At 39.7% G+C, this 27,625-nt stretch overlaps 1 protein-coding gene across 1 annotated transcript in view; it reads right to left on the bottom strand.

Annotated features, from left to right (window-relative positions):
- The window catches only part of LOC128508471 (butyrophilin subfamily 2 member A1-like), a 38,876-nt gene extending 12,255 nt beyond the window's left edge, over positions 1-26,621 (bottom strand). Inside the window, exons 1-10 of the mRNA XM_053479818.1 lie at positions 26,485-26,621; positions 25,444-25,556; positions 13,370-13,432; positions 12,876-13,220; positions 12,623-12,781; positions 12,407-12,547; positions 12,232-12,301; positions 12,119-12,144; positions 11,833-11,865; positions 3,440-3,568 (exon numbers count right to left, since the gene is read on the bottom strand). Of these exons, the coding sequence (XP_053335793.1) occupies positions 3,440-3,568; positions 11,833-11,865; positions 12,119-12,144; positions 12,232-12,301; positions 12,407-12,547; positions 12,623-12,781; positions 12,876-13,220; positions 13,370-13,432; positions 25,444-25,556; positions 26,485-26,621 (1,216 nt within the window). The remainder of the gene's footprint in view (positions 1-3,439; positions 3,569-11,832; positions 11,866-12,118; positions 12,145-12,231; positions 12,302-12,406; positions 12,548-12,622; positions 12,782-12,875; positions 13,221-13,369; positions 13,433-25,443; positions 25,557-26,484) is intronic.
- Between the last annotated feature and the right edge of the window lie 1,004 nt (positions 26,622-27,625).

Here is a 27,625-nt window from a genome sequence, read left to right as displayed (position 1 = left end):
GAAGCATGTGGGGATCACCGACTGAGATAAAGAGACGTTGAATATCTCAGTGAACACAGGTGCTAGCTTGTCTGTGCAGGCTCTGAGGATACGGCCTGAGATGCCGTCTGGTCCTGCTGCTTTCCTGGTGTTCACTCTCTTGAAGGCTCTCCTCACGTCATGCTCGGTGATGATGAACACGCTTCTGGTGCTTGCAGTGACTTCCTGTCTGCAGCCGTTAGCATTAGCATTGCTAGCGTCTTTAGCTGCAGCCTCGAAGCGAGCATAGAAAGTGTTCAGCTTGTCTGCCAGAGTCACGTCCGCGTTCGTCATACCGGTTGTTGGTGTTTTATAGTCCATTATTGTCCTTAATCCCTGCCACTGGCTCCTAGAGTCACTCTGTTGGAGTTGTGACTCTAGTTTTCACCCGTAGCGCTGCTTCGCCTCTTTCACCGCCTTCCGGACGCTGTATGACGCAGCCTTGTATGGTTCCATGTCCCCCGACGCGAGTCCCGTGTTGTAGGCAGCGGTGCGAGATTTCAGAACGTCGCGGATGGTTTTATCCACCCACGGCTTCTGGTTGGGAAACGTTTTAATAGTCTTTTTTTCCACGGTATCATCCGCTAGTTTCCCGATGAATCCCACAACCGCTTCCGTAAACACGCTGACGTCACCATCGGAGCTGTTTCTGAACATGTCCCAGTCTGCGTCATCGAGTGCGTCCTGTAACGCGGCCACCGATTGGTCCGTCCAGCGCGCGACCTCCCTCTGAACCGGAACTTCCTGTTTCAGCCTTTGTTTGTATTTTGGCATGAGGAAGATGGCGGCATGGTCGGATTTACCAAACGGTGGACGAGATTGTGCCTTGTAGCCGTCCTTGACAGTTGTATAGCAGTGGTCCAGTGTCCTTTCGCCCCTGGTGGGGCAAGTGATATGCTGATAAAAGTTCGGCGCTGCGCGTTTGAGGTTGGCACTGTTAAAGTCCCCCGCCACAATAAGCGCAGCGTCCCGGTGTTGTGTTTGGTGCTGTGTGAGTGCCTCATGCAGCTCGCATAAGGCAGTGTCCGTGTCCGCTTGTGGTGGAATATAAATGGCGCTGATTATGACCGATGTAAACTCCCGAGGTAGATAAAAAGGACGACACATGATGGACAGTAGTTCCAGATTTGGTGTGCAGGAGCGTGTGAGAGGAACAACGCTCGCGCTGTTGCACCAGCTGCTGTTCACCATTAAACACAGCCGCCTCCCCTTGACTTCCCCAAGTCCAGCGTTCTGTCCATGCGGTGAACCGAGAAGAACTCGGCCGGCTGGATGGCGTGGTCCGGCACCGCTGGGTTTAGCCATGTCTCAGTGAAGCAGAGGAGATTGCAGTCCCGAATGTCTCTCTGGAACTTTATCCTGGCCCTGAGGTCATCGAGCTTGTTTTCCAGTGACTGGACGTTGGCGAGCAGGATGCTAGGCAGAGGTGTGCGGTGTGCACGGCTCTCAGCCTGTTCCTGACGCCGGCTCGTTTCCCTCGGGGCCGCCGCTTCGCGTCGCGTCCTTTGTTTTCCCTCAGGATCTCACTCGGCCAGCTCGGATCCGGAGTTAAAAACGTCGAATTGTGAGTACATTGTATACCAATAGAAACAAGAGTGTCTCTATCATAACCAATGTACTCCATGGTGGTAATTTGACTGGTTTTAAAACGCTAAAAACTAACTTAAAGAACAAAAACAAAGAAAAGGTGGTCGGAGCAGTCGTGACGGCAGCCGACCTCACCGGCGCCATCTTGGTACACAGATTTTGACCGTGCACACAAGCTTTTGACCGTGAGACAGTAAGCTAAAAGAAATACAGTAAAATAAGTTGTTGTAACTCTAATGTATCGAAGCTACAGAACACAGCAAGCGATTAGTCGTAACTACAGTGGATTTATGCAAGAAACTATAACAACTGTTGTACTTTGACGTCAAAAATAAACAAGAGACAAAGAAATCAACGAAATGTCTGGAGTCGTCAGTGACACTGTGTAACAAAAGACACGCGTCAGAACTTGTAAATAACATGCACGTACAATAACAATATCTCACAACCTTATGATAAGCCACCTATTAAAATATTACTGTACAATATATTAGCTTCCCAGTCGCTCCAAAAGCAAAGGAACCCATTTCAAGATATTTAACGGTATTTATCCGCCACCTTGGTTTTTAAGACACCGGTTTAATTTTGAGCGAAATGCTTTTTTTGTAAAGTTGACATTGAGGCAACTGATCACCTTTTCTTTTCTTGTGTGCATTCTGTTATCTTTATATTGAAAATTTGTCTTATTGGTTGGAGTCAAAGATCCAATCACTGGTCACTTTTGCTGGAAAACATATTATGTTTTTCAATTATATTATGTTGATAATGGACAAAATTTTCATTCATGAACGCTAAACCTCATTTTTCTTTTTTTTTCTATTTGTAACTATTTCCCATCTTTGGATCATATAAAGGGTAAAGATGGCAGGAAATTTGTTGGAATAATAAGAGATCTTGGTTTATTAGAAGAGAAAAAAGAGGCCCATTTGTATTTGTATTTACTTTTTTTTCCGTTTATTTATTTATTTTCTGTTATATAGTGGGTTTTTTTTATTATTCTTTCGGGGAGTGTTTTTTTTCTTTTAGTTTGACTAGTATGTGTCCTGATTGGACATGTTTATTAAAATTTGTTGATGTTATTATAAATGTATATTTAAAATAAATATATGTTTGTTGTTGATGCTGTTGAAGAAATGAATCCTTACAGAAGGTGACTGTACATTACAGAGTGCAGCGGAAGGAAACTCATCTCTTTGAATGAAAGATCACTGGCTTCACTTTGAATGTAGTGATTATGGCGGAGGGAAGTTTTAGTGGATAACAGATTTTATTCTGACGCTTAACTGACACTGTGACTAAAGTATACTCCGGAGCGGACCGCAGTAATCAGTAACATTCTTTGTGATATACACTTCCTGTGATATCCCGGGTGTGAAGACCTGAATTTTTTTTCTACCTTTACATTCCATTTCAGAATTTGACAGACGCCCTTATCCAGAGCGACTTACATTTCTATCGCATTTTATATCTGATTAGGTAAGGGTTAAGGGCCTTGCTCAGGGCTGGTTGTGGTAGGGTTTGAACCTGGGACCTTCCAGACCATAGTCCAATGTCTTAACCACTGATCTACCCACCCCCTACCTGAATTTTAATACCTGACTATTTATTTGAAATGTGCAACTACAATAAACTGCAGTGCCAACAATTTCAAGCATTGTAAATACTGTAAGGATTTTTTCCATTCAGGTCAAATTACAATACAGAAAAGTTCTAACATTTTTATTGCAAAACGTTTTTGTCCAGTTCACTTAATTTAACATTTTGCTTTGAGGAATTTTGCCACTGTTATACTTCCATAGTGTATGAAGTGTATAGATGAGGAGATGTGACCAACCTACAACCACAGCGTGAGGAACTGTACCTGTAGATGGAGCGTCAGTCTGATCCTGATTCTCCACACGGATTTTATTCAGAGGTTCAGTTTCTGACTGAGTTCCTGCTGTTTTATAAGTAAATAAATCTTCTGTTATTATCACTCATTTAGCTGGATTTTATTAATTCAGTGAATTTTACCCCAGCACCTACCTCCTGTACTTTCTGTCCCTTTTCTCCTGGAGAGAATCAGACCTACAGCAGAGAGAAAACTGTCCTGTATTAGACAGCACAAAGACCTGATAAAGACCTGATAAAGACCTGATAAAGACCTGATAAAGACCTGCTCCTCATCTTTCAGCTCTTCTCTCTTTTACTATCTACAGAGACTGTATAGTTACAGTGTGACAAGACTTCCTGTATAGTCTATTGGACTCCATCAGGGGCTCAGTGATGCTCCATCAGGACCGCGTACTGTTACACTTAATACATGTGTCTGTCTATCAGAGCAACTTTTTATTGTGGGTATTACAAAATATTACGGTCAAAAGTTTTGAGAATGACACAAACATTAGTTTTCACAAAGTTTGCTGCTAGCTGCTTTTAGATCTTTGTTTCAGTTGTTTCTGTGATGTACTGAAATATAATTACAAGCACTTCATACGTTTCAAAGGCTTTTATCGACAATTACATGACATTTATGCAAAGAGTCATTATTTGCAGTGTTGGCCCTTCTTTTTCAGGACCTCTGCAATTCGCCTGTGCATGCTCTCAATCAACTTCTGGGCCAAATTCTGACTGATAGCAACCCATTTTTTCATAATCACTTCTTTGAGTTTGTCAGAATTAGTGGGTATTTGTTCGTCCACCCGCCTCTTGAGGATTGACCACAAGTTCTCAATGGGACTAAGATCTGGGGAGTTTCCAGGCCATGGACCCAAAATTTCAACGTTTTGGTCCACAAGCCACTTAGTTATCTTTTGCTTTATGGCACGGTGCTCCATAATGCTGGAAAATGCATTGTTCTTCACCAAACTCTTGTTGGATTGTTGGAAGAAGTTGCTGTTGGAGGGGGTTTTGGTACCATTCTTTATTTATGGCTGTGTTTTTAATGGTCTCAGAATGCTTTACTGTTGACACAGGACTGATGGTAGCGCTTACCTCCGGACAAGCCTTTTTCCAGATGCCCCAAACAATCAGAAAGGGGCTTCATCAGAGAATATGACTTTGCCCCAGTCCTCAGCAGTCCATTCACCATACTTTCTGCAGAAGATCAATCTGTCCCTGATGTTTTTTTTTTGAAGAGAAGTGGCTTCTTTGCTGCCCTATTTGACACCAGACCATCTTCCAAAAGTCTTCGCCTCACTGTGCGTGCAGATGCGCTCACACCTGCCTGCTGCCATTCCTGAGCGAGCTCTGCACTGGTGGCACTCCGATCCCGCAGCTGAATCCTCTTTAGTAGACGATCCTGGCGCTTGCTGGACTTTCTTGGACGCCCTGAAGCCTTCTTAACAAGAATTGAACCTCTTTTCTTGAAGTGCTTGATGATCCTATAAATTGTTGATTGAGGTGCAATCTTAGTAGCCACAAGATCCTTGCTTGGGAAGCTATTTTTATGCAACGCAATGATGGCGCACGCATTACTTTGCAGGTCACCATGGTTAACAATGGAAGAACAATAACTTCAAGCATCACCCTCCTTTTAATATGTCAAGTCTGCCATTCATAATGACCTCCAGCCTTGTGTTTGTCAACATTCTCACCTGAGTTAACAAGACGATTACTGAAATGATCTCAGCAGGTCCTTTAATGACAGCAATGAAATGCAGTAAAAAAAAATTTTGGGGATTAAGTTAATTTCCATGGCAAAGAAGGACTATGCAATTTATCTGATCACTCTTTATAACATTCTGGAGTATATGCAAATTGCTATTATAAAAACTTAAGCAGCAACTTTTCCAATTTCCAATATTTACAGTATGTAATTCTCAAAACTTTTGGCCTCGATTGTACATTATATGTGTATTTCTATGTTCGTAATATTGGTTTATATATTATTACGTCAAGTTTTATATCACAGCTTTTTTTTTTTATCACAGAACACACTGCACCTCCTTATTGTTTTTAATGCTCACTGTTGTCATTTTTAAATCATTTGGTCTGAAATTTTTAACATCTAAAAGTGACAACAAACCTAAAACACATAAGCACACACACACACACACACACGGACAGGTCTCGCTTTCAGTCCGGGTTGGTTATAGCTGTAAAGTGAAGTTCATTAATTTTATTAAAAGTGGTTTAGATCCTGATAACACAGTAACTGATTACCAGTTAATTAACATTACATTATTCAAATGGGATTTGTTTCTCCTCAGTACCTCTCTCTACATCTGTTTATCTACTGTTACTTAATTATTTACAGTCATTATTAACTTACTGTAACTGTTTTCTGACACGGGTCCAGTGGGTCTGTGACTTGTGGTGGAGGCAGCAGGTGTGGTATTTGTGATAGAGGTAGCAGGTGTGGTATTTGTAATGGACTCAGCAGGTTTGGTATTTGTGGTGGAGGCAGCAGGTGTGGTATTTGTGGTGGATGCAGCAGGTGTGGTATTTGTGATAAGGGCAGCAGGTGTGGTATTTGTGATGGGGGCAGCAGGTGTGGTATTTGTGATGTAGGCAGCAGGTGTGGTATTTGTGACGGGGGCAGCAGGTGTGGTATTTGTGGTGAAGGCAGCAGGTGTGGTATTTGTGGTGGAAGCAGCAGGTGTGGTATTTGTGATTGGGGCAGCAGGTGTGGTATTTGTGATTGAGGCAACAGGTGTGGTATTTGAGATTAGGGCAGCAGGTGTGGTATTTGTGATTGAGGCAACAGGTGTGGTATTTGAGATTAGGGCAGCAGGTGTGGTATTTGTGATGGAGGCAGCAGGTGTGGTATTTGTGGTGGAGGCAGCAGGTGTGGTATTTGTGATGGAAGCAGCAGTTGTGGTATTTGTGGTGGAGGCAGCAGGTGGGGTATTTGTGATGGAGGCAGCAGATGGGGTATTTGTGATTAGGGCAGCAGGTGTGGTATTTGTGATGGAGGCAGCAAGTGTGGTATTTGTGATTAGGGCAGCAGGTGTGGTATTTGTGATGGAGGCAGCAGGTGGGGTATTTGTGATGGATGCAGCAGGTGGGGTATTTGTGATGGATGCAGCAGTTGTGGTATTTGTGATGGAGGCAGCAGATGGGGTATTTGTGATGGATGCAGCAGTTGTGGTATTTGTGATGGAGGCAGCAGATGGGGTATTTGTGATGGATGCAGTAGGTGGGGTATTTGTGATGGATGCAGCAGTTGTGGTATTTGTGATGGAGGCAGCAGATGGGGTATTTGTGATGGATGCAGTAGGTGTGGTATTTGTGATTAGGGCAGCAGGTGTGGTATTTGTGATGGAGGCAGCAGGTGTGGTATTTGTGGTGGAGGCAGCAGGTGGGGTATTTGTGAATGATGCAGCAGGTGTGGTATCTGTGATGGAGGCAGCAGGTGTGGTATTTGTGGTGGAGGCAGCAGGTGTGGTATTTGTGATGGGGGCAGCAGGTGTGGTATTTGTGATGGAAGCAGCAGGTGTGGTATTTGAGATTAGGGCAGCAGGTGTGGTATTTGTGATTAGGACAGCAGATGTGGTATTTGTGATGGAGGCAGCAGGTGTTGTATTTGTGATGGAGGCAGCAGATGTGGTATTTGTGATGGAGGCAGCAGGTGTGGTATTTGAGATGGGGGCAGCAGGTGTGGTATTTGTGGTGGGGGCAGCAGGTGTGGTGTTTGTGATGGAGGCAGCAGGTGTGGTATTTGTGGTGCAGGCAGCAGGTGTGGTATTTGTGGTGGAGGCAGCAGGTGTGGTATTTGTGGTGGAGGCAGCAGGTGTGGTATTTGTGATGGACGCAGCAGGTGTGGTATTTGTGGTGGAGGCAGCAGGTGTGGTGTTTGTGATGCAGGCAGCAGGTGTGGTATTTGTGGTCGGGGCAGCAGGTGTGGTATTTGTAATGGAGGCAGCAGGTGTGGTATTTGTGGTGGGGGCAGCAGGTGTGGTATTTGTGGTGGAGGCAGCAGGTGTGGTGTTTGTGATGGAGGCAGCAGGTGTGGTATTTGTGGTGCAGGCAGCAGGTGTGGTATTTGTGATGAAGGCAGCAGGTGTCGTATTTGTGGTGGAGGCAGCAGGTGTGGTATTTGTGATGGACGCAGCAGGTGGGGTATTTGTGGTGGAGGCAGCAGGTGTGGTGTTTGTGATGCAGGCAGCAGGTGTGGTATTTGTGGTCGGGGCAGCAGGTGTGGTATTTGTAATGGAGGCAGCAGGTGTGGTATTTGTGGTGGGGGCAGCAGGTGTGGTATTTGTGGTGGAGGCAGCAGGTGTGGTATTTGTGATGAAGGCAGCAGGTGTGGTATTTGTGATTGGGGAAGCAGGTGTGGTATTTGTGGTGGAGGCAGCAGGTGTGGTATTTGTGATTGGGGCAGCAGGTGTGGTATTTGTGATTGAGGCAACAGGTGTGGTATTTGAGATTAGGGCAGCAGGTGTGGTATTTGTGATGGAGGCAGCAGGTGTGGTATTTGTGATGGGGGCAGCAGGTGTGGTATTTGTGGTGGAGGCAGCAGGTGTGGTATTTGTGATGGAAGCAGCAGTTGTGGTATTTGTGGTGGAGGCAGCAGGTGTGGTATTTGTGATGGACGCAGCAGGTGTTGTATTTGTGATGGACGCAGCAGTTGGAGTATTTGTGATGGATGCAGCAGGTGTGGTATTTGTGATAAGGGCAGCAGGTGTGGTATTTGTGACGGGGGCAGCAGGTGTGGTATTTGTGGTGAAGGCAGCAGGTCTGGTATTTGTGGTGGAGGCAGCAGGTGTGGTATTTGTGATTGGGGCAGCAGGTGTGGTATTTGTGATTGAGGCAACAGGTGTGGTATTTGAGATTAGGGCAGCAGGTGTGGTATTTGTGATGGAGGCAGCAGGTGTGGTATTTGTGGTGGAGGCATCAGGTGTGGTATTTGTGGTGGAGGCAGCAGGTGTGGTATTTGTGATGGAGGCAGCAGGTGTGGTATTTGTGGTGGAGGCATCAGGTGTGGTATTTGTGGTGGAGGCAGCAGGTGTGGTATTTGTGATGGAGGCAGCAGGTGAGGTATTTGTGATGGAGGCAGCAGATGTGGTATTTGTGATGGAGGCAGCAGGTGTGGTATTTGTGATTAGGACAGCAGGTGTGGTATTTGTGATGGAGGCAGCAGGTGTGGTATTTGTGGTGGAGGCAGCAGGTGTGGTATTTGTGGTGGAGGCAGCCGGTGTGGTATTTGTGGTGGAGGCAGCCGGTCCAGTCTCTGAAATGGAGGATGTACATGTGAGATTAGAACTGGTGGCAGTTCATATGAGATTTGAGGTGGATTCAGCAGGTTCTTTTGTAACTCATATTTGTACTGCAAGGTGTCTGTTTTTCAATTCGTCAGGACTGAGACAGGTTTAGAGGTTTAAAAGTTTGAGTTTTAAACTGCTGTAAAACGCAGTTGTTGGTGGTATTTTTGCACTTTGCTCAGGCGTTTGATCTATATCTATTTACATAAACAAACAAAACGTCTCAGTGAGACAGACTTTAAATATCAAGATAAAAATATAAGTATAAAGATAATAAGGATTAATAGATGATAAAGTTAATCAGGTGTGTGTGATTGTGTGAGGGTGTGTGTAAGTAAAACAGTGCCAAAATTCCTCAAAGCAAAATAACATGTTGAATTGCATGAACTGAACGAAAACATGTTGCAATGAGATTGTTTGAATTTTTCTTGTAATTTTCTTGTAATTTGACCTGAATAGAAAAATCCTAACAGCATTTCCATGCTTGAAATTGTTGCACTGCAGTTTATTGTGGTTGTATATTTCAAATGCTAATGTAATTTAAAAATAATTGATAAAAATATTGACCTATAAAATAGCTGTTTAAAAATACAATCTTTATTATTCTTCAAAAAGTCAGGTGTTAAAATTCAGGCAGAAAAAAAAAATCCAGATCTTCACATTACAGGAAGCAATTTCCCTCTGGAATTAATAAAAATCTTCGAATCTTTGAATCTTAGAGTTTATTACAAAGAAGGTATTGCTGATTACTGCGGTCCGGTCTACCCTTCCTGCTCCTCCTGCAGTCTCTAGTTCTTAGGAACGACTTTCAGATCAGAATGCAGAACTTCTAAGTCTCAGGCTCAGAATAAACTCTGTTATTCACTAAACCTCTCCTCCGCCATAATCATTACATTCAAAGTGAAGCCAGTGATCTTTCATTCACACACGAGTGATGGGTTTCCTTCCCCTGCACTCTGTAATGTACCGTCACCTTCTGTAACAAGATCAGGTTCATTCCTTCACCTTCTGTGGCAAATCTCTGTACATGAAGCAACCAGGAACAAATTCAGGAAGAGATCAAGCAGCATGGACTGAGTGAGTGACACCAGAGTACTGCAGACGTCTGTCTGACTCTATACCCAGACGGATCAAGACAAAGAATAAAGGACTTTCATCAATCTCATCTTAAAACTGTGTATAATATTGAAGTTTAATCACATGTTAAATATTAAGGCATAAACATTTCTAAAGATGAGATCAGGATGTAAAAACATAATGTCTGGGACAGATGGAATAAATGCAAAAATAGACTTGAGGTATGAATGTAGAGAGATTTTAACATTTTTGGTTTATTTAACTAACATGGAAAGTCTGTCTAGATTGTGTGGAATTGATTTCCTATAAAGATGTGATTTTACTGTTTCCAGACTACCAGTGAAATTATCTTCACTTCACCAACAGGTTTTGTTATATTGGAAATTATTATACAATCATATCTTCACCCAAACCTCAATATGGAACAATAGAGTTATTCTATTCAGATATAAATCTCATTCTTGATTGGTTTGAAAAAGGTGTTTGGTCAGTTCATCACTTAATGAATAAGGAAGGGAGCTTGTTCAGTGGTTTCTGTTCTAGATTCAGTTTACACTGTGAACAAGAGCAATTTGAACGCGTCTTAAAAGTCATTCCGAAAAGTTTCATAAACCTTTACCAAACAGCTTTACCAACATCTCAGATGGATCATGAGAACTTCCATCAGTTCTGTTTAATGGTAGCAACCTCAAAACAACGCTTCCCAACAAAATCACCGCTCTTGTTTTAATTCCATATTATATCCGACATGGTTATACTATACTGTAACAATATCTCACAACCTTATGATAAGCCAACTATTAAAATACTACAATCTATTGGCTTCCCAGTGACTCCTAAAGCAAAGGAAACCCACTTCAGTATATTTAATGGTATTTATTCGCCACCTGAGTTTTTAAGACACTGGTTAATTTTTTATTAATGTTTGTATTTTTTGTAAAGTTGACATTGAGACAACTAATCACTTTCCCATTTCTTGTGTGTATTCATATTAAATATTTACTTCATCCTTAAAGAACAATTGTGTTGTATAAAATATTCTTAGTATCGATTGTCATGTTATTAAAAATTTTAAATGACATTTAAACATTAAACCATTCACAGTTTACGTTTATCTATGTTTTTGTAATCGGGGGAGTTTTGTGAATAACAGAGTTCATTCTGATGCTTAACTGACACTGTGACTAAAGTATATTCTGGAACGGACCGCAGTGCTGTAATCAGCAATACATTTTTGGTGATATTCTCTTCCTGTAAAATCTGGGTGTGAAGACCTGAATTTTTTTTCTACCTTTTTATTCCCTTTAAGAATTTGACATACGCCCTTATCCAGAGCGACTTACATTTCTATCTCTGAGCAGTTAAAGGCCTTGCTCAAGGAATCAACAGGAGCAACTTGGTTGTGGTGGGGTTTGAACCTGGGACCTTCCAGACCATAGTCTTAGCCACCAATCTACCAGTGATTACTGTGCTATTTTTAAAGAGCTATTTGATAAGGTTAATATTTTTGCATTGAATTTTAAATGATTTAATTTTCATTTGACATGTACAACTACAATAAACTGCAGTGCCAACAATTTCAAGCATTGTAAATACTGTAAGGATTTTTTCCATTCAGTTCAAATTTTAATACAGAAAAATTCTAACATTTTTATTGCAACAAGTTTTTGTCCGGTTCACTTAATTTTACATTTAGCTTTGAGGAATTTTGCCACTGTTATACTTCCATAGTGTATGAAGTGTATAGATGAGGAGATGTGACCAACCTACAACCACAGCGTGAGGAACTGTACCTGTAGATGAAGCGTCAGTCTGATCCTGATTCTCCACACGGATTTTTTTCAGAGGTTCAGTTTCTGACTGAGTTCCTGCTGTTTTATATGTAAATAAATCTTCTGTTATTATCACTCATTTAGCTGGATTTTATTAATTCAGTGAATTTTACTCCAGCACCTACCTCCTGTACTTTCTGTCCCTTTTCTCCTGGAGAGAATCAGACCTACAGCAGAGAGAAAACTCTCCTGTATTAGACAGCACAAAGACCTGATAAAGATCTGATAAAGACCCGATAAAGACCTGGTAAAGACCTGCTCCAGCAATCATCTTCCAGCTCTTCTCTCTTTTACTATTTACAGAGACTGTATAGTTACAGTGTGACAAGACTTCCTGTATAGTCTATTGGACTCCATCAGGGGCTCAGTGATGCTCCATCAGGACGGCGTACTGTTACACTTAATACTGTTCTCATCTACATACATGTGTCTGTCTTAAAGAGCAACTTCTAGTTATCATCTGTTTTGTTTCCTGACTCATATATTATTAAGTCAATGTTTATATCCCACCTTTTTTACGTAGCACACAATACACTGCAATTCCGACGACACACAGCACCAGAAGAACGGGAATGATGATGATGATGTATCCAGTCAACGACTCTGCACACATAGACATCAACACAAAATAATCATCAGTCTTTTCTTCAGTTCCACCATGTACACATATCCTTACATATGGAAATGGTTTATTTCAGTAATAATTACCTGTGTCACGTGCAGGGACGTGTAACATTATTCTGTCTTCTTTTCTCTCCTGATCAGACAAACCCACAGAGCAGGAGATCCACTCAGACTCAGAGGGAGACACAATCAGCCACGAGCTCACATCTGCAGTCCCTACAGAGTCTGAGGATAATAAAAAGTGCTTTGTTATTTCTGTTTTTAGGATCTTTAATGTAAGTGTAGATGAGTAGATCTTACTGTTGGTGAACTTGTCGTTACTGAGATGTTTCAGATCTCTCCCATCTTTATCTGTCCAGGTGATTGACGGCTCAGGAACCCAACCATGTGACTGACAGCTAACATTCACCTTCCCTTCTCCTGCTTCACATATGGAGAGGACAGGAGTGGATCCCACCACTGAGAGAGAGAGAGAGAGAGAGAGAGAGAATTAAACAGACAGAGACATCATGAACATTTCATTTTTAAAATAAATTGATGCACTAAGTGTTACCTCTCAGTCTGAGGGACACTGTGGCCTTATCGAACCAGATATCACTTTTCACATGACACACATAGTCTCCTCTATCTGTTAGCATCAGGTTCTCCAGTTTCACAGAGACGTCTCCTTTCTCCAGATCTCCTAACAGGAACACTCTGCCCTGGTACTGAACATCTACAGGACTCTTCTGGATCTCTGTGTCTCTGTAGAACAGAGCCGGGGTGTCATACATATTGGGACGGTACCAGCGCACTTCCATGGGTCGAACATCCATGTTGTTGGTGACAGCACAGTGTAGAGACACAGAGGAACCAAGGAGCCCTGAGACTGGAGACTCAACCTTCAGTGAAAAATATTCTGGAGGAGAGATTAAAAATCACTGCTTATGAGCTTTATAACAGTTAATAGACTTTATGTGAGTATTTGTTAAAAGTGAGTATAGTCTAAATGCCTTGTTTTAGTATCTTTATGGCAACCTTTAATGAGTAATGAATAATCAGACTGACCAGAAAAAACTTGATGGCTGAGAAACGGGAATAGAAACAGTAAAACCCATCGTAGTGGTCGAGCTGTAAAGAGAAGAAGCAGAAACACATTTTATGTGTAAAATAAGACATTGGACCTCTGATATTATTTATGTTAGTTTTAGTCTTTCGACTTCTCCTGTTGATGGGTCGCCACACCAGACCGTCCGATCCGACCAACAACTTGGCAAAGGTTTCATCCCGGATGCCCTTTCTCACACAACCCTCCCGTTTTATCTGGGCTTGGGACCGGCACTGCATCCAGTTTATTAGATTTATCAGTTACAGTGCACATCAATGTAAATCTGTGGCCAAAATGCAGTATTAGTGCTGATTTTATTCATTTTTATTATAGAGAAAGTAGCTTCTTTGGCGTGTGCCAGTTTAAGCAACATGGAAATGACCAATCTTGCTTCACTAAAAAGTTTCTTTAGCCTTTTTGGAGATATATGATATATATGCTATATGATATATGTGATCCAAAAATGTATATTTGCTCTACGACTGTTTAGCTTCAAACTATAATCATTTAAAATACAAATTATTCATATTTTCTTTATGATTATTGATACTCAAATTGGTGAAATTTTTGGAAGCACATGACCTGTAAAAAATATTGCTTAAATTTTTTTTTTTTGTAAAAGCAAAACATCTGTAGTGTCCGTAACCATGTCACATTCATGTTGCATTATCTTCACAATTTAGCATTAAAAAGAAAATATGCTTTTTCAGGTTTATGTCTTTTTATGTAAAATGTAAATCCATCAAGTTTAATCTAAATAACAAATTTAAAATTATATGTGTAACAATATGTCTTAACATGAGGAGAAAAAATTAAATAAAGTTACTATAGCAAAGACAATGTGCTGTCTGAACAAAACCCAGACCAGCTGATCCTGTGTACACACACACACACACACACACATCTTTACCAGACGATAATGAATATTAATGACTATTATTAACACCATAAATTAACAAAACTATAATAAGAACTATACAAAAGACAAAAAGACACCATAAGGTGCACGTGCAGGACACAATGTCCATACTACAATACTCTGTTACAGTGAGTAATGTGGAAGTGAATTCTCCAGGAGATGAGAAACAGTAAACATAGACAGAAGTGAGACTTTCTTTGTTCTGTATTACATTTAAACATAAATTCGTTATTCTTTTTAAACACACTTCTATATTTGTGTTAGAATTATTTTATATATAAAGGAGTTATTTCTACTCTCTTGATCTCTTCCTCATAGATCTGATATTAACGTGTCAAATCTTTCCTGTTGCTATCTTCCTGTCTCCTCTTGCATCTGCTCTTTAAGGTGTGAACGCTCCCATGCTCACCTTCCCATTCTCTCTTCATGTCTCTCTCCCCCTCTCTCTCTCTCTCTCCCTCTGTCTCCGTCCCCCTCTCCCCCTAACTCGAGCCAACATCCTGTGATCTGTCTCTGGACGGACACCTCTCTATCTTCCTCTCCTTTGATTCTTCAGGATCTCACCAGGACATTTACAATGGTTCATGTTCTTTGTAGTAACATATGTCAATGGCACAGGAATTTGGTCAAACATATATACAGTATATACTCCATGTTTTGCTGTTAATAAACAGAGACCTTTCTGACAGACAACGTGTGTGTGTGCTTGACTGAGTCGCTCCTGGCTCCAGAAAAGCTTACCGAAGCACAGCGGACAGACCGAGCAACTCGATTCTCCTACTACGTAACTCTAAAAAATGTACAATCTGGGGGCTCGTCCACCTCTCCCCAGGAAGGTAAGTTAAGCATTATTTTTGCTATTGTACTTCCTTCCTTGGTCAGAAAAGTTTTTGAACCAATTTATGCATGTTAATTTGTTTTTGGCTTGCGTTGTTTTTGGCATTACTTGTGTTGATTTATTAATTAAAATTACAGCAACTGTAGCGATTGTGGTTAATTGAAAGATATAAATAAAACTAAGTGTTAAACTAAAACTGAACCACTGTTGTTAGCAATACGCTAAAAACATACACAGATCTGTCGTCGCAGAGTACCTACGTCATCAAACCGTGTCCCGTTAAAGGAGACGCGCTACTTCGGGTGTGTTTTAAAAAGTGCTACGTCCGCTAACTTCTGTTGTTGACGTAATTTATGCATTACAATTTTTGTAATTTAGTGAGGCATTTGTAGCGTGCACTTTGTGTATAAGCTGGCCCTGGCTTAGAGGCGGTGGTTAGAAAATAAATAAATTAATTGGTTATAGCCATATTCCTTAGAGTGTTCTTTGGAACAGGGAGCGGCGTGTATTGCAGTTATACACGTGTGATGTGCATGAGTTTTATTGTCTCCCTGAGGTAGAGATGTGTGAACTCTGCCCGGCGCACCTGAGGTTTGTTTTTCTGAGAGTGTTCTCAGAAACAGGGTAGATTGGCCTAATGCCTTATTAATTCACTATATTGGTATTTAATAAATGTGTGAATAATTTCCAAAGGTGTAGAGGCACGTGCATTTAAAATAGAATTCGTATTCCTGAAAGTGTTATCAGGAACGTGGAGATATTGCACATTTTTGATAATACATTTTCATTAACAATTAGGCTGGATGAACGGAGGGTTCTTCTCAGTAAAGACATTATTTAAGAGAAGGTTCATTTGACAATGCTGACATTATCACATGGTAATCTTGTCTCTCATCCTTTACAGGCTAGTTTGCTTTGATAATTGGCTATAGTGAAGGTTAAAGGTCATGCATTTGGTGATTCTGAAGAGGTTTTTGGTAACTGTTTAGCTGATGAAGTTGCCAAACGGGCCGCCAAAGAAGTACCTTTGTCCCCACAGGTTTGTAGGGATACAGTATTCTCTTTGACGTCCAATGTCTCTGTCCCAAGTTTGTCATCTGACATTGACATAGCCTTCTTGCAAACCCATTCATCACCCGAAGATCTACATTTTTGATCCCGTAAGTGTTCACCCAGCAGCGATATGCTAATTCGGGATGAGACCGGCCATATACTTGTTTGTAATTGTGGACAGATTTTCTAAATGGGTAGAAGCATTTCCGTGCTCAAAAGAAAATGCAACAATAGTAGTTAAAATTCTGGCTAAAGAAATAATTCCTAGATATGGTATTCCAACATCTATTGACAGTGATAATGGCACGCCCTTCGTCTCCAAAGTGTACAAGTATACAATTTTTCTCAACAATATTTTTATTGATTTTAAACAGGGATATAACAGGGTAAACATGTAAAGTTTCAATATACTGTAGATTCTATGACCTTATAAACCCTAAAATTGTGTAAATTTTTAGGCATTAATTGGAAATTTCACATCCCCTACCAACACCAAAGTTCTGGTGTGGTAGAAAGGAGAAAGATAGGTTGACCAAAGCCATGATGGATACAGGTAAGAACTGGGTTGACCTTCTGTGCTTTGTGAAATTAGAATGACACCCAATTCTACAACCAAACTTTCACCATTTGAGATTATAATGGGACGACCATTCCCCACCCCCTGGGTAAAAGGTAACCCCAGTGTTTCCCTTACAGGTGATCTGGATGTGATTGTCGGCGATTATACACAAACACTCATTGAAAAACTGAACTGTGTTCATGGTAATGTCTCTGCTTCTCTCCCTCCGTCTACAGACAAGCCTACTCATTCTTTCATCCCAGGTTATACAGAGCTGTAAAAAGTTTGAATCCCAGGAGAGTAGGAGACGCTGCCTACAGTACACCTACAACTGTAATTGCAGTGACTCGCACAGCTGTTCTCACAGATTCACAGCCACAGTGGATTCACGCCAGCCGTGTGAAGAAGGCACCGCAGACGACTCTGACTGCTTGAGATAAACGACTACTACCTCACAAGATATCCTAGCCCGCACCGAGGGGCTAGTGGAGCGACATACGTCCTGAAGACACCTCAAAAGGGGGCTCTCGTCCCTTCTCACATTTTTCACATACACATATAGATTTAACTTTGTACTATCTTTTTTTCCACATTTTATTTCATTTTGTGGCAACACCTGATGACCTATGTACTGTTAATTTCATTTTTTAATTGTGATTCTAGAAGTGATTTATTCCTGACCGTCTTCTCTATAACTGTTCTATCTATTCTATCTATTTTCTTTATCATCCTTCTTATCATCATCTTTGCTGACTTTACTAATTATGAATCTCTGCTTCTTTACGTTATTATCTCTTTGTATGTTAACTTATTGACATTCACAAATTCTTTCAGAATTTAAGGTGGCAACTGTTAGAATTATTTTATATATAAAGGAGTTATTTCTACTCTCTTGCTCTCTTACCAAAAGCACAGCGGACAGACTGAGCAACTTGCCTCTTATACTACGTAACTTTAGAAAAACTTTACAATTTGTATAAATATCTTCTGTGTATCTGATCAGTAATAAACTGCACGTGTCAGAGAGTTTAACGGTCAGTTCTGCCCTGAGCGCCTGATTACCGTAAAACCCCGAATACATGCGCAGTGGGGTTTATTTTACTCGCTGCATGGATCAGAGTTTTCTAGCGAAATTCTCACCAACACCATCAAGGGGAAAAGGAGGTTTTAATTAATATGAAGTGATATTAGTGAGTGAAGTGTTTTTCCCGCCCTTTTCTCTGTTGTGCTGAATGAGTTGTGTAATGAAGCGACATGACTTATCTGCAGTCCCACCTCACCTTTCACACACAACACAGGAGAGAATAAACAGCACTAAAGCATTCTCTTACCTGAAATCATGGCAGTAGGGAACACTGTGTGTCAGAAAGATTCACATCAACCAGGAAGAACTCAATCATCTGGAAAGTGTCCATTAAACTCCTACAGATCATCTACACTCACTGGACTTTCAGTTTCACAAGCAGGTGTAGAATTACAGTCAGTCACCTTCAGGGAGGATCCAAGGGCCAGGTGGCACTTTATATTTAATAATAATAATCATAATAATAAAGAAAGAAAGAAAGAAAGAAAGAAAGAATATGTTTCAGTTTATTTAAAGATCTTTATGGAAACTTACATAAATTCCTTCTCTTAATTTATTATGATTTATTAATGTGTAGTTTGCTGATGTGCTATAAAATGTTTAATATAAAGTAGATTTAAATGATATAATTTTGCATAAAACATGACTTTTTAAATGATAATGTTCTTGTGTTACAGTGATTTACTCCACTGCTGATGTTGAGTTCTGAGCTCTGATTGGTCAGAAGGTGTTGATTAGTGTGTAAGGTCTGATATGGAGTTTATTTTACACAATATAAAGGCTTTTGTGTTTACATTTTAAATATAAATATTTCACTTTATGCTTGTATATTATTAAAACATTTATTCTTGCATGTTTATGATCCAGGTGTGTTTATTACTGTTTGAACAGCAGGTGGCAGTCTTTAACTGTTTTAGTGTTGTGGTGATTTATTGTGTTATTTTGAGTCTCTTCCAAAAATACCAGTTGTTGAGTCACGTGACCTGTTCCTGACCACAGTCCTAAATTTATATCAGCCAGAAACAGATCTTATAATCATGTGAGAAAACAGTCATTTAAAATATGTGGTGTAGTGGTTAGCACTGTTGGCCTCCCAGATAGCACACACACATATCGCGGAGACGTCTATGCGACGTCGTCTTTTTCATCTGGCAGATGTCTGGCAGAGGGTGTTTGCTTATCTTGCAGACCTCGCCGAGACGTCCGTGCCCGATGTTAGAACGACGCTTAGCCTACATATTTAAGACGTAAATGAATTAAAACGACCCTGATCCGCTCTTTAGACGACGTTAATCAGGTGTTCATACATCTGCCAAAGGTCTGATTCATGTCAGATAGACGTCGTTTTATTGGAACACCCCACTCCCATTATTTTAGTTAAATACCCTCGGTTAATTATGATTAACTATGGTCAACAGAATTCTGTGAAGGAAGGAAGCATAAGACAAACGGGATAAAACAGAGGTTTTAATTTTATATTTAATAAAAACACTGTTTTACACCAGCAGCAACTTACAAATGAGGTCTCAATTTGAAAAGATGTACAAAACATAAAACACCACAAATAAGTATTAATCATAGAAAAAAATTAAACACCAACAAAAACATTTTGTACTTTATGACTGTACATTACGACTTTTAAATATGACCGTTAGATACGAGGCTGAAGTTAGCTCCTTATTCTCAGCTTTCGATTCGTTTGGCTTCTTATTGTGCATCGTCTCACTCTGCGGCTGAAGTTAGCTCCTTATTCGCCTCGTTACTAACGGGAGTGTTCACGTTGGCGAAAGCTGCGCAGTTTATCAATAAAACGTTATTTTGGTGGCTTAAACCATTCTGGCCAAGCAAATATAAACTATACAATACACAACTGGTACCCAATTATATAGTAAAAGTAAAATTGTCCTGGCACAGATTGATTTTACACTTTATCTCAATTAAATGGAAATATGTTATTCTATTATGCACAATAGTGTGAATAAGAAGACAGATGTCTTGATTTTATTTGACTATTTTATTTAATTAAATTTTATTTACTTATTTTAAATTACTATAAGAAAGCGAAATAATTAAACACTGAAGTAGATTACTTGCAATTGAATTACCACTAAAATACAACCCCTGGCAACAAATATGGAATCGCCACTCTTGTCGGATGTACATTCAGTTAATTTACTTTAAAACAAAAAATCCAAAATCACCGATGTGACACAAAGTTATTTTACTTTGTTGGCCCTCCTCTGGTTATATTGACAACATACGGTACATTCTTTTGAGACATAGACCTTTTTTTAATGAAAAACAATATTATTCATCAATCAGGTTTCAACATTCTCACATTGCAGTTGACAGATCAGCTTTGCAGCTTTCCATTTTTTTTTTATCAATTTCCACCATTAATTTTCAGTTGGAATGAGATCTGGACTGTTTACTGGCCATTAGAGATGTGTCGGTCACAAACGGACCTTTGAGTCGTCTCTTTTTAGTGAATGATCTAGATCTTTTTTTGCAAGGAAAAACATTCTCGCAGAGGTGGGTACACACACACACACACACACAGGGCCGCCGCTCCCATAACGCACATTACGCACTGCGCGTAGGGCACCCCCCCCCCCCCCCCCAAAAAAAAAACAGACTAAAATCACCTTAATCATAATAATCCCAAAAATATGAACTATGTTAATAGATGTAAGCAATACAAAACTACAATATTTATACTTCCTATAGTGGGAACGCCTTTAAATACCCCTTGTTGCTTGTCATATAATATAAAACGAAATATATTTCTGACATAGCGAGTGCATCATGAATCGGGGGCGGAGGTATAGAAAAAGGAAAAAGAAGAGACAGTAAGATGATGCGCACGAAGTGGGGGAGGGTGAACCACCCACAAATATCTAGCAGCGTTTCTGCATACACATATAGCAATTTGTGTGTAAAGCAATTTGTACAAAACTGAGAAGCAGGTCCAGGGTTTGTCATATGAGTGATATTACATTTACATATTACACGTTTTAACTATTTGATAATTTTTAAATAAACTATATGGTTGGGAATTTTTATAATGATAATTACAAATAATTTTTGGGGGAAAATAATAGGGGAATGATTTTATCCAAGCTGAGTCAATTTATTCTGAAGTTTCACTAAACTTGCTTTTTGAAAAAACCCTGATCACCCTAACGTATGTCCTTTTTAAAACAGGGCCAGCAACAAAGCACCGCTGGCCTATGCGTCTGTGTTCCATTTAAATGGAAAATTTAGTTTAGTCAAGTCAAGTCAAATTTATTTATAGAGCACAGGTTTAACACAACCGTAGTTGATCCAAAGTGCTTTACAATAGAAATAAACAGCAAAAAAATAATAAAAAAATAAAATAATAAAATAATAATAATAAAAAAATAATAATAATAATAAAATAAAACAAATATAAAAGGAATTAAAAAGAAAATTCACAAAACACACATTTTTTATGCAAAATACATGCACAACATCACCCAAACGCTAATGAGCAAAAATGTGTCTTTAAGCTTGATTTAAAAACGTCCAATGATGTAGAAGCTCTGATATGTAGTGGTAAACTGTTCCAGAGTTTTGGGGCAACTACTGAAAAGGCCCGATCACCCTTCGTTTTACAACGTGAACGGTTTAACTATGTACTATTTTAAACCTTCAACATATGTGGTATAATAAGAAAAAGTTATTTAAATATACATTCTTCTTCTTTTTTTATGAGCATTATTACTACTACTACTAAATCTACTAATACTAAACGAGAACACATGCGCAAATGTTTGTGCGCAAATGTTCATGTGCAAATCTTCCGATGTCATCGCCAAACAGAGGTTTAATCCTGCTTTTAAAACAGCCAGAAAGCATTCAAGGAGTTGTACGCTTGTCAAAAGAACCATAAAGACTGGAAAGTGTAAGGAGAAGTCGAATTATGTTACGTTCCATAACGTGCCTTTTTGTGTGTTAAGCGAAGTTTTATAATGCCCTGGAAATATTTTAAAAATCAGACTGAAGCTGAGGAAAAAATTATCAGTCAATTAAAAAAAAAATTTATTGTTGGATTCTGGGGGCTACAGAAGACTAATCTCAGTCTGGGGTAGAATTGCTCAAGAGGTATATAAAAACTATACACTATACGTTTGAGAAAGTGGCTCTATGAGATTTGGCACGGCGACAGACGGCATTTAAAGACGAGAGCAAAAGAAACAACCTTTCCCGTAGAAAAGGATTGCAAAGAATATTGTCCCACTAGTGGGCGTTTTGACTATGAGGATGAAGAGCAAGTTTTTTGTGTTTGCAAAGCAAGAAATGACCCAAGTGAGCCATATGCTCAGTGTGACGGCTAGTTTCATCCTGTATGTGTAGGATATGAGAGCATAGAGGATATCAGAATAATGTCCCCATGATACTGTCCAGAATGCTTAGCTAATCAAAAATAAATAAAAAAATGAAAACGTTTGCAGATAAGCCTCCAGTGACTTTGAAGAGGCAGTTATTTCAAACATCTATAAAAGACAAAGTTGACATTTCTGATATATGCTGACATATAGGACATGGTGATAAAAAGGATCTTAAAGATGACAGTAATGAAAATAATGATGAAAGCAACAATGATGATGATGATGATGATGATGATGATGATGACGACAGTCAACAGGAGACCACACCAAAATGCCCCCCAAAATTTACAATTTCCATCCCTAGAACCGAATGGGATTAAGCCAGATGGAACACACAGTTATGAGGTACTGAAGGATGGATGGACGAATCTGATGGCCAGTAAAATTTCAGAAGTAAACAAGTATTGTGTTTTGTTTGTAACAGAGTTAAACATTCCCTTTCAAGAAAAAAAGTTTGTCCTTACTGGCGAGGAAAAGCAGAATGTAAATCCTCAGGATGTACAAAATATGTACTTATCATACATAAAAGGCCCAAAAAGAATAATTGTGGAGTAACAGTAAGTGTACAGGTGCAGGGAAGTATTCACCACCCTCAAGGAGAGCACCACAGGAGACACTCAAAGTATCAAGAACAGGAGGCATTAAAATCAGAACTTTATGAATTTTCACCAATGCATTTAAGAACAAAGAAAATTGCACATGCAGATGAGAGCAAGGTGACACATGGCAATATGTCAGATATACCATCAATTTCTGTGCTTCAAAAAATTTCAACTGAGAAAAAACTAGCAAATCGCTGTAATACAAACCAATACATGGAGTGCATTGAGATTCAAAGTGTACAAGATGTATCTAAACCTCCAGCAATCACAAAGCATAGCACTTAGTAAAGCATAGCAATTTGTAAGTGTTTCACCTTTTATAGTCCACATGTACACTGATGCACAACTCCATCTTCTGAGAGAACTACAAAACTCTAAAAGATGCCTGCTTTACCTTGATGCCACAGGATCAGTTGTGTCAAGACCACCTAATTGTCAGAATAATGTTCTCTATTATGCAATGTGAATTTTGTTACAATCAAGGAAAACTACAGTTCCAGTTGCAGAGATGCTTAGCTCTGACCAAAGCACTCCAACAATTTACAACTGGATAGCATGTCTAGGGCGAGATTTCTCCTGTGCATCTAGAACTCAGCTGCAACCCCAAAAAGTTGAGACTGATTTTAGCTGGGCCATGATCCATGCAGTCAACCAAGCATTTAATAAGTGTAACATTCAGGACTACTTTAAGAAGTGTCTTCTTGTTTGTAAGGAAAAAGCAATTTTACTGTTCTGCACACACGATGAAGCTCATGTCTGTGAAGGCATCAAAAGTGATTTGCTTGATAAAATAAAATCAGTTCTTCACATGATTGTTGATGTTTTTTTGGCCAAAAAGGTGACAGAACTGTAAAAGCAGAATGTTGGTGCCCTCCAGAATGTTATTGCAAGACAGTCAACAACAATCTTTTACTTCTGAGCAAGACAATTCCACTAGTAAAGAGCCATGTGAAGAAGAGGAAGTTGGAGTACAGAAAAGCTCCCCATTTGTTAAAGTACTGGCCAACATTTTCGATTATCCTAATAAGGAAAAACCCAGTGATGAAGAAGATGGAAATGAATGTGCTGCAAATGCAAATTACTGCCCTGAACTGGTAAATTTGCTGGTGCGCTACACAGGTACTATACCCCTGGGATTGGGATAATATTGGGATTCCTTTGGAACAGAAGAGGACTTCATCGCCTGCCGCCTTGAATACCTCCTAACAACACAATGGGAGACAACTTGCTCGTCTCAGACATGTCCAGTGTAAAAACTGCAGAGAAAATCAAATGTTGTAGAGCTTATGTAAGTACATTTTTATTTCAGATATTTTATACAATTAAAATTGATTTAAAGAAATAGTTTTGCCAAAAAAAGATTGATATTCTGTTTTGACAATTATTTAAAAAATGGAAACATTAACACTAAAATGTAATGAATATATAATATTTTATCTACCTAGCTGCGATGATTTTACTAAACTTCAGAGTTCTGTGGATGCTTGGGCTGCTGAATCCCTAACAGAGTGCAGATGGAAAGGGTAAGATAAATATCGCCTAATACTGTAATGTAATTGAAATACATAAGTAAAATATTTTGCTCCCAAAAGCATTACTATTAACATTAAGCCATAATTGACAATGAACTTGATGTATTCTGTATAAATACATTTTACAGAGAAAAGGAGGAGTTATGTAGGGGCATGAGAAAAACAGATTCAAGGCACTTCACTCATGGCCTGCCTTGCTTTTTGGTAGCATCCATGACAAGTACAGTGTGGCCAGTCGTGAATAGCTGACACTCGGTGACAGCCAATGAGATTGAAGCATTTTTGCGGCTTTCCACGTGGTGTGGCGTTGCTTAAATAATATCCTTATAATATCCGTATATCCTATAAAATCATCCAGACCCTGGTTCGAATCCCGCTCTGGGTGAAAATGTAATAAATGTGAATTCTTTGTTTTACACTTTTTGCTTATGATAATCATTAAATTATAGTGAGGTGAGTGCTAATGTGTTTCATAGCTTAAGAAAGTAAATCTTAATTGCAACATGCATTTAGTACTGAAGCATAACTTGATAATGTAATGGTGTGGTTATATCCAAAACTCGGTTTGTGGCTGTTAAATAATAAGACTGACTTCACTTATTCAGCCGAAACACTTTTTATTAAAATTGCAATTAATTGTTACAATCTCCACACTCATTAATTTATTTTAATTATTATACTGTATTTTAAACACTCTTGGCAACAATAACAAAATCTATAAAGAACAAGAAGAAGAAAAAAAAATACACACTTGAGAAACCACTGTCAGTCTCCCCCTTTCTCACATTATCATTTCTGTCTTTTCTCATCTTTGTCTTTTCATCTCATTGAATGTATAGTCCTGAAATTCTCTCCATTTCATCTCCTTCTCCATGCCCAGATCCTTCCTTCTCCATAATTCTACAGATCCTTCTACAAGGAAAATACCTTTCAGTAATCTACTTCCCTGCCATTCCAGTGTAACCTGTGTGTACAAGTCGGCTGTTTGGGATGAGAAGGAAAAATTTAATTGAAGATTTAGTTTGGGAAAACGACTTGTGGTCCCAGCGCAGGAGGACTTTTGGTTAGACAGCTCTTTCAGGTCCTGATGCCTGGACCTTCTCCTGCAGTCGATGTCGTTGGCGGCGTAGCAGAAGCAGGAGCAGTTGCTGAAAGAAACACAGAAAAATAATAATGAAATGAAGACTACATAGGCATGCACATTTCATAATAGACATACTGATCAGTTTTAAATTTAAAATACATGGATTCAAACTTGTTTTGTGCAAAATATTTTGTTTAATTAAGCATCACAGAGAAGCATAGTTTTTATAACATGTTATATAAATGCTCAGTGGACAACAAGGATTATAAAGATTAAATATCAGTACAGGTACTTTTACTGTGTGTACTATCTAATTCTAACTGTCTAGGTTTCCTTCTACACAAATTAAACAAACACACATTATCCGTAATGCTGGCAAAGGCCTGACACTGGCATGAAAATCCCTCGGATACATAGGAGCTATCACAAAAACTATACATTTTACACAATACAGTTTAACTTACTGTTACACAAACAGTACAAACAGTTATGGTTCCTCCAAAGGATAATTCTGTGAAGACCATGGTACTACAGTGGGTATTTAATATGATACTGCCTGTGCTTTACCACACCAGCATTGTGTACAAACATAACTAATGTGGTACTGTATGAACAAAAATACCATATTAGGTACCTGCTGAACTGAAGTAAGTACCATGAAGTTCACCCAAAGTGGATAAATATACTATATAACATTAGTATCAGAATGAAATTTAGCGGTTTTTTTTTTATTAAATTAAGCGTTTTTGTCTCGTTGCTACTTCATCTAAATGCCCTCTAACTAAATGAATGAATGATGTGTTCAGTGTGTTTAGACGTGAGCGCGAGCGGTCAGTGAATGATGAAGGTTAACGCACACGATAAACTCTGCAAAAACAAAAAGATTACAGCGACGGCGGCGAGAAATGTATAGCAAGAGCTAAGATAATGTCTGTTCATCTGTTCGTGTCTTGTTCAAGTTAAAATTAATAATAATAAAAGAAAAAACTTACCGATCAGCGGGGTCTCTGTGTCGCGCAGGCGCACAGCGTCCGTCTGTCTCACTCAGGTTCCCGGCTCGACCAATCAGCGCGCGGAACAGGCGCCGGCAGGACACACAGCGCCACCGGCGGCCGAAAGTATATTGCATCCGTAGTGGTTTAGCACTACCGTTGAAAATGAATGGGAAACGGTTTAGAGATTTTTAGCTACGCGGATGGCAGGGGGACATTTTTGCGCATAACATCGGCACTTCAACGGTTGGGTCTTGGTCATGCACTTGTTAGACGGTCCCTTAGTGACTCCTTCGCTCTAAAGCGCCGGTAAGCAGCGTTTCTGACAGATTTATCTACAACAGCAGGCTGTAACAGTGTGTGTTTATTTCTTGATGAACAAATAAGATAATCTCAGTTCACCTCCATCGCTCAAATTCCCCCCTCTTGGTCGGCGACTGCGAGTGACGTCACTCCCTACACAATCCCGCTCCACAGTATAGACCCGCCCCTGACGCTGATTGATAGGTTTCTGTCTAACGTGTTTGAAATGCAATTGTAAATGGATTAGCGATTGCGTTTGAGTTGAAAAAGCAAACGTGGTCATTGATTTTGCTATTTAAATAAGACATGGGAAATACAAATGCAAATGGACTTTTCTTTTTCATTTGAAATGTGGCAGTCAGTGTGCATTTACGAAGGCAAAACAGCAAACGGTAATGAAAAGTTTGCAATTGCGTTTGAATTATGGCAGACTTTGTGCGTCCACATATGGAAACGCGATTGTAATTTGCTATTCCTTTTGAATATTGTCCGGGATATCGCTCCATACACATTAACGGATGGACCATTTTTAAAACCGTTTAAAGGGGTCATACGGGCCTACATGCACTTTGTTAAGCTGTTTGGACTGAACTGTGTGTTAGGAGAGTGCGTACACAACCACTCTACGATGATAAAGAGCCGCCCAGTGGTTTTCTTTTCATTTATTACAGTAACATGCCCCTTCTGAAATCAGGCCAATCGCAAATGCCTGTCGATGTGACACCACACCACAAGAGGCCGCTCCTACACTAGTTGATTGACACTGGTGTTTTAGCAAAGACCCGCCCCGAGTGAGAAGAAGCTGTCGGCCATTGTTTTTCGCCGCTGGAGCAAAATG

This window comes from Clarias gariepinus, chromosome 20 (assembly GCF_024256425.1).
Source record: "Clarias gariepinus isolate MV-2021 ecotype Netherlands chromosome 20, CGAR_prim_01v2, whole genome shotgun sequence".
Taxonomy (NCBI): Eukaryota; Metazoa; Chordata; class Actinopteri; order Siluriformes; family Clariidae; genus Clarias; species Clarias gariepinus.
Note: the sequence above shows the minus strand (reverse complement) of the source record. Positions and strands in the feature narration are given on the sequence as shown.